Here is a 12,701-nt window from a genome sequence, read left to right on the forward strand (position 1 = left end):
CGTAAATATATCGTGGATGTGGACAGCCAGGATAAGATTTTCAAAAATGTTTTACAAAACAACTATAACGTTTGAAATCAATTTTTAAATATTATTATTAGGGTTTCAAAAATATGTTGAGATAGTGTCTTGTGCGCACCCCTTGTACTATTAAAGTAAGAAAAAAAAACAATCGATACGAAAATAAACGACACCTCCCGTGTGGTAAAACCCACATGACGTTTTTCGAAGAGGACGGGAGAGGGAGGATATGTCGATAGAGATTCAGCTGGAGCAGCCTGCACAAATCGTATAATATAACTTATTCTAACATGTTTTTTTGTCTATTATCCTCACCGGCGGCGGCACTTAGATATTTGAATGTTGTATCAATCCATCCTTTTTCTACCAAGCTTACTTTTAGCCTAGATGCGTTATCGGAGTTCAACTAGCTTGAGTGTTGCTGGTCTAGTGTTTGTTTAAATGGCACTATCTTATCTTATAAAAGTTATAAATAAATAATGAAAGAGTGCGACGTTGCTAATAGTACCTGTTGATAAACATATACAAGATTTCCATTGATCACATGCTTATGAAACTTGTTTACATTACAGAATATATTTGTGTTTTGGTAGTATTTATTTGTAGGGATTCGGAAGTTCAAGTTCCACAATTAATTAGAACACTCTACAGTGTTATTCTGCACAATTAACGAAGTTCATACTGGTGAACAGTAAGTAATCGAACGGGTATTTATGTTAACTAGCAGTTTACCCGTTTATTTTAAGTTAATAGTGATGTTTTATTGTTCAATATCTGTGAGTTTGAACCAGAACTGTCTACTGTTCTTTGTAGGTTTGTGTGTTGCAGTTTTTGTTGCAATACATTTTTGCAAATAAAAATGGCTCAAGCTTGGTTGCTGTGTCTGTTATTAAGTTTTTTTTTAAATAGAAAATAAATGTCATTCAAGCCACCACATACGGGAGTTAATAAATGAGTTTATTGGCCATTATGTAATTTCCGTTTTATGCTCTGATAAATGTTGAAAAGTTAACATAGGCATAACATTGATTAGGTAAAACTATAAATCTCGATGATTCAGGAACAGTGCTATGACCTCTCAAAGAATTTTGAGACTATTAATTGCGGAAGTAGTATTTATCACATAGGCTAATTCCTACTTATACATTTCTAAAGAAGACTGAATTTCAATATTTATTTTTAAGGGGATTGAGGGGGTGGGGGTTAAAACAAAAAACTGGAAAATATTTTGTTTGTAGTAATATATAATATAAATTATTTTATTTATATTCAAGATTATTATTACTAGATCATTCGGACGTTGTAGAGGCATGACCAGGCGTGCATATCTGTAATTTAGTTCATTCACATTTTCATTAAAAGAACATTAAAATATAATGATGTTAATATACGCAACTAGGGAATACGCGTGACGTAAAAGAAAAGCCAGACCCTTCAAATCTTTTATCCAGACTAACTTTTCCATGAATTTAATTATAAATTACATATATCCTAGACATTGTCATAAAACATTCTTATGAGAATTGAAATGAATTACGTCTGCGAGGGTTGTTCCTGGAAAAAGTTGACACGCATGATTACAACTTCTCAAAGTAAATTTGAACTTTACACAGATTATTCAAAGTATACAAACTTCTTATATAGGTTCTTACGAAGTGTTTTTTCCATACAGACTGTAGGCACACGCATATACAAACTTTACAATACAAACTTGATTACGAAGATGGATTTGACAAAGATGGCTATTGCGATATGTGAAGTTTTAATCTGCTTCAAGATTGCTGCAGCTGTTAACTTAACAGGTAAAGGAACCGTACCAAATCTCAGAGAAATTATTATCGGACGTTGTATTGAGTACCAAACTGGTTTGGTGGTCCAGAATGATAACATGGATCTAGAAGAACTCGGGTAAGACGCCTTTTTAAATTTTGTTTAATGTAATAACGTGCATTGTTGAATTAAATTCAAATTACTGAAAATTAAAATGCCGTGAATATCGTTGGCTGAATCTAAATGGAATTTGAGATACAAATTAAATAAGGAGAAACTCTAAATAAAAAAGATAGCGTAAAAACAGCAATAAATAAAGTTTCAAGCTTCAGAAAAACACTATTCCTATTACTTTGTATGTCTTGCCAGTTTGTAATGCGAACTGTATTCTTTTTTGTTTGTGCGGGAAAACAAAACAGTTTCCACTAAGACTTGTATGTGCGGGAATGTAAAGACAATTTTCACGAAGACTTCATTATAATTCTTATATAACTGTGATGCATTCCTGCCGTCTCCCTTTGTCAGTTCAAACAATATCTGGCTATTAGGATCAGGCATTTTATATACCGTAGTTCACCGACCATGATTATTAAGTCTAGATATAACATGGAATGTGGCTTTATCTATGGTATTGACCTGTACAGTGCCATCTTTAGATATTTAAAACATTATCATCATACATTATCATCAAATATTATTGCATTCTATCTTAAGACAGATATAATGGATCACAACCAAAACTAAAATAAACTCCGCAGATATGTTAAATAGAGAATAGAGTGTATTTTTAGCTTGAATTTAAAATTGAACACTAACATTATAAAATTCATTTTAGCTTCAGAAACATGTATAATTCAAAAACTATAATAGATAATTTATTTATTTCACTTAGACTATGTAACTTAACATTTAATTCTATCATGATATTATGATCCTTTTTACCCAAGAGACATTTAAATGTAATTTAACATTGAACTTATAAAATTTGAACATTTCGTGTAAAATTAATTTTGAAATTGAATACAGTAAACCTTTTTTTTTTTGCTTGATGTAGGCTACACTGTAAAATTAGGAAACTTAATTGTGTTCGCTTAACGTATTTAAATTATGCCTATTATGACATCCGATACATTTCTTTTGTCGAGTACATTGAACTGTAAAATGTCATTGAATTGAAAAACACCCAGGGGAAAGAGATTTAATCAGAAAAGATTATACAGTACTTTTATTCTTTCCTTATAACATTTCATAGTTACACCTGTTTTTTGTTTTTTTTAATAATGTTTTTATGACATATCAACGCAGTTTATTACTTAATTACAATCCTGCCTTTCCATTTTTTACTAGTTTTTTTTAAAATAAAATAATTCTTTTTCGACAGAGGGAAGCAGGCTATAATGTTAAATCAGCCTTTAAAAATACGTATTATTTTTGTAGGTCAAAAAATTGTACAAGAATCTGGGAACACTTTCGTGATTCATTTGCGTATCGTCATCCTTGTGACGTCAGCATGGAAGACTATGACGAATTCTTAGAGGCCTCTAAAACTAAAATTCCAAAAAATATGGTGAGTAAAATAAAGCTGTCTATGATATATGCTATTATAATTATATGTCATTTGTGCTGTTAAAACTTAGAACGGTTTTCTCTAGCACTAGAATCGAAGGCCTACTATCTGACCGATTGGAATGAAAAAAAGATAAATAACAATTTGATTTAGAAACGGTTTCGTGGATCAATTGTTAGCTTCAACACAATGTTTAATTTTTGCTTCTCTTTGGATAATTATGACTTCATTATACAACCATCCAATCGATATAAGTATAATGATAAGATAACACCGCTATTGAATTTTCTAGGACTTTTATTACCAATTTATTAACTAAACTGTGTTTTGTTAAGAATGGAAAATATGGGAATATGAAAAACTTTAATAGAATTTTTTTGGGAAATAGGTTAATTCCAACTCTCCCAAATGATGGGAGTCGTTGTGTACGGTGGTCCTACAAACTTTCCCGAGTGGAGTCTGCTGATATTTCGTGTCATCTTCCGCTCTCCCGATAAAATATAGTTTTTCCAGATATTTTGATAAACATAAAAAATATCAAGACAATGTATAATTTATATAGAAAACATACTAATATCGGTCCATAAGATGAATATAAATTGATGCATTTATTAATAGCAAAGTATTTAGTTGGTAGGCTATGACAACAATACCCATTTTCTTATTATCAAAGATATTAATTTGCTATTTAGATTCCAATATCTTATTGTCTTTTAATAGCGTCCTCTGTGGTTTGGTGTTATGTTCAAAAGTTGGAGGTCTGAATATCAATATTCTGATATTTACTATAAACACAACAATCCTAACTTTTCTTTCATTTCCAGGCTACATATTGGGACGGATGGGACATTTACACAATCGTAACTAATTATGCAAATAAGGGCCAACGATCAGTTACCCTAGAAACTACCTTACCTGGTTATTTGGGAAACGGTATTTCATTTTGTGGTTCACCAGAAAACGATGGTCTGGGATATGAAAAATGTGCAGCTGAAGGTGATTGTGGTTTTGGAAAAGGAGCACTGGAGGCATTTTGGTCAAAGTTATCAACATATGTGAGTTATTAACAACTTATTAATGATATTAAGACAATAATATCCAAACGGAGCTGCCTTAACACACTCATTTTACATATTAAAGATAGCCATAATATATCGTGCTACCTAGCTATATTATCCTAATTTGGACATAATCGTCTAAATGCAACATATTCCAATCAATTTTTCCTTCCAGTAACAACCGAATAAAATAGAATTAGCAAATAAGGTAAACAATTAAAAAAAAAAAACACATAGGGTTTTCGTTACTATACTGTATCTAGATGTGCCCAATATCACAGGAAAATCTTATTCACATTCACATTTGATCGCGTCGCTTAGTAGGCCTATCATAGACGATAACCTAACCCTTAACTTATCCTTACATGATACAAGCACCACATGTAATGCACATGAGATGCGTTATCCCGTAATTGTTTATTCCACACACACAAAAAAAACAAGACCAACAGCCATAAGTCGCGTGCTCTCCACGCGACTAACGACCGACATATTTAAAACTTGTCTGTACATCAAAACAGTTCAAAAAGTACAGAAAAGCGATAAAACGCATAGTGATACCGGACCGACAGACAGACCGAAAGACAGACCGACCGACCGACCGACCGACATAGTGAACTATTGAGTCTCGTCCACGCGACTAAAAATTACACGAATAAATAAACTGAAACCCAGTGGTATGCGCTATTTTGTTTGGTCATTGGTATAATGCAATGTTTTCCTTTGTTTTATTTAAGTTTGGATCGGAAGGAGAAGGTAATGTAAAAGTTTTCTTTAATAGTAATCGAGAACACGGATCTTTTCAAGAATATAACAGGTAAGTGGTGCAGTTAAATTATTTAACCCCACATTAAATCTTGTGTATAAGCAGAGAGTTGTTACATCAGGGAGTTGATAACAACTCCCTGGTTACATTAGTTAATTAGCTGTCTGATCTAACTCCCTGATATAAGAATTATAAACAAATAATCTTTCTTTTCTTGAAATATGATATTCAGTAATATCACAACATTATACTTACATTTTACTTTATTAACTCATCGCTTATTGATGACCCCATGGATGAAACTACTATGGTATTAACGGATATTTATTTACTTCATTTTATTTATATCTACAGCTTTTTCTATCATTTTGAAGTACTATATTTAAATTCAACACGAGTAAACCACATGGATATATTTGTTGTCACCGAACTCAATCAAACTAGAGGGTAATGTAGTGCCTTATTCATAAATATTTAGCTAGTTTATGTGTCTGAAAATAAACCAAATTTAATGTTACTAGCCTATATTGAGTTACCAGCATTGTGCTATTGAAGCAGTTATGAATAACAACTTTTTAAAGAAGCGAAACATAAAACAGGCTATTTAGAAAATAAAATCGTCAATTATATATCGATATCATGTATAAATCATTCTCATAAAATAGGCTGTTTAGAAAATAAAATCGTCAATTATATATATCGATATCATGTATAAACCATTCTAAAATTGTCGGCCTACACTATATTAGTAATTGTGTTTTCTTTTATTCACGTAGAGATACTTGTGAATCGCCATCTCTAATCAGACTTGGTGAGCTTCTAGATGAGCGACACATTTCTCACAGCTGCTACGAGCAACCAGAGTAAGTTTAATCCAATATCATTCATTCATAGGCCTACTTATACAGTGTACTTATTGAATAACATACTAGTTAGCAATTCAACCAAACTGACTGTATCAATATCGCGATTTTGCTTGAGAATTACACTGAGTAAAATTATATATGGATATGAAGCTTTTTTTTCCGTCCCCCTTTTATTACAACTGGAAATTAAAGCTTGCATTTATGACAATTAAGTTGTTAAGCACATTCGTACGTTTCTCTCATTCGTATGTTACACAAAGATTGTTATCGTGTTAAAGGTAGTTAAAAAACAAAAGATACAAATGAGATTATTTATTTCAAAGTTTCATTGTTCTTCATTTACAATTTAAGGAAAAGGTAATACAAATATATAAATAAAAAACATTGCAATAAAGAAGACGATAAACAGTGATACTTTTTCGTGTTCGGCGGGTAGAGTATAAACCCAGGGGGGGGGGGGGATGGGGTATAATATCCTCTCTAGATTCGAAACTAGAATAATCAAGTAACGTACGTCTATAATATGTGACAGTCCTCATCAATGTCGTCGGTAAACGCAAATCGTATTTATGCAAGCATGACTCGAAATTTATTTCACCTGAGTCGTTACCACAAACATCAATTTTACAAACTATTTATGCCTATTGTTGGTTTTTATTGCAGAGCTGTTATGCATGTGCTTTGTGCGGATGAACCGGACCACGCAGACTGCCAGTTTAAAGTGCGGTCAGGAGGTACTTCAGCTTTATGGTTTTCTTCTTCGCGGCAGACAACCTATCTATATTGTTGTTTCTATTTCCTAACATTTTTTGCGTACTGGAGATTGACACACTTTCCTTAATTATAATTTATAAACTGTTACTTTTTGTAAAATTGACCTAATGCTTTTCATGCATTGATTGTAATGTTGGCTCAAATACCCATTTCACACAAGATTTTGATAATTACTGTTATTATGAAAATCTGGATCTGCGCATGCTCCATGTTTCCATAAACTTGTTTTTACGCTATAGGGGGCAGTCTAAATTCGGTTTAATGCATCCGCATTCCATGGAGAGACACAGAGTCCAGGGAAAATTATCTACATCATTCTCATTTTCCTAGCGTACGCATAATTTACTGTAATTTTGCTCAAAATTAGCAACTGACGAACCTATAATACAGCAGTCTAGTTCTCATTGTGCTGACAATCCTGACATACTCAGTAAATAGGCCTGGCTAGACTCAACTAGCCTAGCAGATTCCACATGCTGGGCCTGTTATAATTTTATTTTGTAAAATGTATTCACCCTAGTTGGTCTTCATCGTGGCTATTTATGTGATCGCATCGATTAATCGACGATTAGCAAATTATATCTGTAGGACATATACTAGCAGTTTAATTTGATGTTTACAATGTGTGTGTGTGTGTGAAAAATAATTAAACAAACCTATGGCCTAACCGTATGTTGTAGGCATAGGTTTATAAGTGTAGTGAATATTGAATATACTTATAATGTAGTATTCAAAAGTAAGGTGTTTTGACGATTTTACTGCATCAAGTAAGACTTAGATTATAAAATAATTACACTTTATATTTATATGTAGTGAGTAGTAGTATGTGTAGAGTAGTTAAGTAGTTTAAAAGTAGGCATTCTACTCGTCTGGTACAATAAAACAGTGATGCTTTAGTACACTTTAAATAGGCTAGAAAATAATAGTAGTACTAAAAATAATCAATGCATTTTAAACTATATTTATGTCTATGTTTATGACGATTATTTTAAATTAAGAAATTTTGTTTTGTAAATTACTTGTGACGATTTCTATTGAAAAAAAACCTGTTTTCAATTAAAAGATGAATAAAATAAAAATTGAGTGAAATAGACGAATATGAAAATATTACGGCTTTCCATGTATTCAGTACATACCATGTTTTCTGTAGTGGAAAAAGACAGTCAAACAGTATCAGGTATTTTCTAAACTGTGCATAATTATTAGCATCCAATTGAACCGTGGATGTGCACTATTTTTCCTCTCCCAAGTCTCCAGCACAAATTGCTAAAGATGTATTGTCCCCCAAAAACATGACATTAAAATGACATATTAAAAAAAAATTATTAAGAATTATGTTTTCATGGGGGACAATACATATTTAATGCATTATGGTATTGTACAGACTATCGACGATTTTGAAATAATTTGTTGTGCCAGACCAAATTCATATTTCATAATAACACAGAATTACAGAAATTTAACACACATAACAAGCGAGTGTACATTATATTAAATTTATAAAGTAGGCCTACATAATATCTTTAATGCAATGCATTATTTTGATTATATTATACTTATAATAATTTGTAATAGGCCTATTATATATCACTAGTCAAATTATTGGAAGCATGAAATACAAAACCAATGTCATTCACCCCGACTTCGTGCATAACTTTATAATTGCTTCCTTGTAGGCCTACTGTTTTTTAACTTTTCAATATCCTTTGATGTGGTTGATTCTTTAATATGTTTTTAATAACAATTTTTTTTATATTTAGATTTATTTTATTTTTTTATGAATAATACCAATATACTCCAGATATGAATAATTATTATTAATATTTGTTTATTCTATTTATTTATAAAATCAGTAAAATTCTATCGCTTATGCCAATAATGCACCAATGCTTTACAACAATTTCTACAGTAGGCCTATATCTAAAATAATGAAACAACGTGACGTGTCATTTATTTCGGGTGAATGATTAGTTTGTTTTGTACCTTTTGTTACTCAAATCCGTGGAAGCTGTTACCTAAGCTTTTCTTTGTTTCAAGAAAACAATAGACTGGTATTGATATAATATTCCTACTGCTGCTGTACCAACGTAAAACTGATTAGCAGGTTATGACGAAGAATGAACCGACATACACCGTGTACACACATGTTTTCCAAATACGTTTAAGATATTTGACTAAAAGAAATTCACGTCGTTATTCTTTATTTCATTCCATCATCGCCACTAACAGGCTGGTTAAAATATAATATTACAGGTTAAATAAGTAAAATAATAGAACGGAAAAATATATAGAGAAACTCCAATAAGCAGGTTTGCGTGCATTGCAACGTGGAAATAATAATGAATGAATTAACACGTTAATATTTTATATCTGATAAATACCAGAATATTTTCGTATTGCCATTCCGACATCCATAAGCTTACATTAGACGTCAGCTCTAGGACGTTTTTCTCTCATCCTGAGAGTATCATAGTGAAATTCGGCATATAGTGCGCTATGTATACGAATATATTGCATTCAATACACGGATGCACCTTCTATTTTATTTTATTTTTTATTTCTTTATTCGAATTCACAAAAAAACACTACGTATAAAAAACAAAGAGTGAATTCAGGGTAACACAAAAAAGTAACCAAAGGTCAAACTTATTTCCATTGTGGCCCTTAAGGATGAAAAAACCTAAGAATAAACATTTACAATAAACAAAAACACAAGAACAATATATATATATATATATATATATATATATATGAATTATAATCTTTCAAGCATAACCTCTTTGAGATGTTTCCTGATATTTCTTTTGAATTGATTGATGGTTTCTGAACACTGTATCAATTTTTGCAGGTGATTCCATGACGTTATTGCCGTGTTAACAAAGGTTAGTTTGGGAGTGGTTACCTAAGGTCTATAAATTGATTGAGTTACAAATCTAGTAGTGTACTGGTGAATAACATTTGCTCTACTAATTCCACTCATAAACGTAGGGCTTATTCCATTATTAATGCGATACATGTGACTAAGTTTTATTTTTTATTTTATTTTTTATTTTATTCAATCAAAACCAACAGCGATAAATACCGCCACTAACAGGTTTGAAACATAAAACAATACAACATCAAAAACGGTTAACAATAAAATACAGATAAAATAGATATATATATATATAAAACATAGATTGGCATGCCATAAACAATTTCAATTAAAACAGGTTATGCAGGCTGTTCAAGAAGTGAACACATCATCGTCCTCTTAAAATAACCAAGTCTATCATTAAAAATATCGATATGATTGCTATTTAGATTATTAAATGTATAAGGTAGTCTATGAAAAAGTCCCCTCTTAGTACAGTCGACACGGCTAAAAGGAATATGCAATAAATGTCTATTTCGTGTACGACCAGGAACATTTAAACTAAATAGTGAAATTAATGAACAGTCATATTTAGAATTTAAAATATTATATAAAAAAACCATATCAGATATCGTTCGACGATTGCTGACAGAATCAATGGAAAAGGCAAAATTAACACAGTTATAAGACAGGAATCGAACAAACTTCCGTTGAACAGTGTCGATTCGACGGGCCTGACATGGAGAAATTGAATTGAAAATTGCGGAACAATATTCAAGGTGAGGACGTATAATAGATTTGTATAAAGATAAAAGTGCCCTGCCGTCGTTCATAAACCTACAATTTCTCCATATTAAGCCCATCATTCTATTAGCTTTTGACAACACATGATTAATATGTGAACAAAAATTTAATTTACTATCAATAAAAATACCTAAATCTTTCCATACATAAACCATCTCAAGATCATGTCCACTCAGATTATAATTGAAGAGCACAGGCCTTTTTTTAAGTGTTATAGATAAATATTTGCATTTATTAGCATTAAGTTTTATCCCCCACTTCTCCGTCCATTCCACGAGACCATCCAGATCCTCCTGAAGTGAAAAAGCATCCTGTGGAGTGGTAATCACTTTAAACAATTTCAGATCGTCAGCAAATAAAAGAGACTCGGAATGATTAAATTTTAAAGGAAGATCGTTGATAAATAAATTAAACAAAAGCGGGCCCAGGATCGAGCCCTGCGGAACGCCCGATAACACAGGGAGCCAATCAGATGTCTCTCCCCCAATGACAACACGCTGTTGTCTATTAAATTCAGTTAATGTATTCAATGTAAAACTTCAGTTTGTTTAATTCATTATCCCCAATGTGCTCCCTTGGTTCAAGACCAAGAAATACATTTATTTGTTTTTACAGAATTTAAATTGACCATTTCTTCAAATTACAATTTATATATATAATGTACCTGTATATACTCTAACTTCATCAATTTAAGTCATTATTTTAGTCTAAATTATAATTACTATACCTACAACACGAGAAATAGCCAAAATACATTTAGAAAACCTTATCCTTACTGCACAAAATTCAGTTAATGTATTCAATGTAAAACTTTATTACTACTTCTACGTTAAATCATGATATCTAACCAAAACAGCAACATCTAGTTTTAACAGTATTGTAATTGTTCTGGAAGGGGTTCGATGAACAATTATTTCAACAAAAATTATATCAATTGTCAATACATGTTATATGCATAATGCACAAGTATAATGCATAATGTTTGCGTTTCGCACATTCATCACATCAAGTCTATTAAATACTGTAATATTTTTTATTCATTTGTAGGTTTAGTATCCGTCATCATTATTGGTAATTTATTAAGCTTGGTTCCCACTAGCGACGCAACACAAGGACGTAACGCAACGCAAGTGAATTGACCAATCACAAGCGATGGCTTATTCGCTTGTGATTGCTAACTAACTTGAGTGAGTGAGTGGCCGAGCGGTTAAGACAGTGGAACCGTAATTACGTAGCCATAACATCGGCAGGGGTTCGAGGCTCACTCACTCAATGGTTCTGGTGGTAGAACGAGTCTTCTCGGATAACGACTATAAACCGTAGGTCCAGTGTACACATCTAGCTCGTGTACACTTTAAAGAACTTAGTACATCTTTCGAGACGAGTAGGGGGTTACCCCGGTGTATTAGTACATCACAGCCACTGATCACCAACTGGGCCCTCTGGGAGACCAGTCTTTGACTGAAGAGGTCACCCAGTATAAATATAAATTTCACCTGTCTATAACTTCTCCTGTCATTGGTTAAAACGCTTGCGTTGCGTTTACGTCCTTGCGTTACGTTTTAGTGGGAACCAAGCTTTAGTATACACAAGCAATATTAATTGATTTACTTTAGCATCATCCTATTGTTATCTATGTAAATCTGCTCAACTTAGCGTACAAAAATTGAACACCAATCAGATATTCGGTAGCTGTGATTGGAATTACAATACCACCGCAACCCAGTTCAGTGCCGTATGTGCACATGCGACTCTGTAGAACTTCACTGTTTTTATTTATGATATTCTTTAACAAAAATGCAAAAAACAGTGGTAAGTAGGCCTACACATTGTATACATTTATAGACTTTAACATCGGCAGGGGTTCGAGGCTCACTCACTCCATGGTTCTGGTGGTAGAACGAGTCTTCTCGGATAACGACTATAAACCGTAGGTCCAGTGTACACATCTAGCTCGTGTACACTTTAAAGAACTTAGTACATCTTTCGAGACGAGTAGGGGGTTACCCCGGTGTATTAGTACATCACAGCCACTGATCACCAACTGGGCCCTCTGGGAGACCAGTCTTTGACTGAAGAGGTCACCCAGTATAAATATAAATTTCACCTGTCTATAACTTCTCCTGTCATTGGTTAAAACGCTTGCGTTGCGTTTACGTCCTTGCGTTACGTTTTAGTGGGAACCAAGCTTTAGTATACACAAGCAATATTAATTGATTTA

At 32.5% G+C, this 12,701-nt stretch overlaps 1 protein-coding gene across 1 annotated transcript; it reads left to right on the plus strand.

Annotated features, from left to right (window-relative positions):
- Positions 1-1,733: 1,733 nt before the first annotated feature.
- Positions 1,734-8,294, plus strand: LOC140049009 (ADP-ribosyl cyclase/cyclic ADP-ribose hydrolase-like). The gene is made up of 7 exons (XM_072093819.1): positions 1,734-1,929; positions 3,229-3,358; positions 4,183-4,413; positions 5,154-5,233; positions 5,537-5,629; positions 5,959-6,045; positions 6,712-8,294. The coding sequence occupies exons 1-7, from the start codon at positions 1,745-1,747 to the stop codon at positions 6,887-6,889; spliced, it is 984 nt and encodes a 327-aa protein (XP_071949920.1). The 5' UTR covers positions 1,734-1,744; the 3' UTR covers positions 6,890-8,294.
- Positions 8,295-12,701: the final 4,407 nt, after the last annotated feature.

Source organism: Antedon mediterranea, chromosome 5, assembly GCF_964355755.1.
Source record: "Antedon mediterranea chromosome 5, ecAntMedi1.1, whole genome shotgun sequence".
In the NCBI taxonomy this organism is placed as follows: domain Eukaryota; kingdom Metazoa; phylum Echinodermata; class Crinoidea; order Comatulida; family Antedonidae; genus Antedon; species Antedon mediterranea.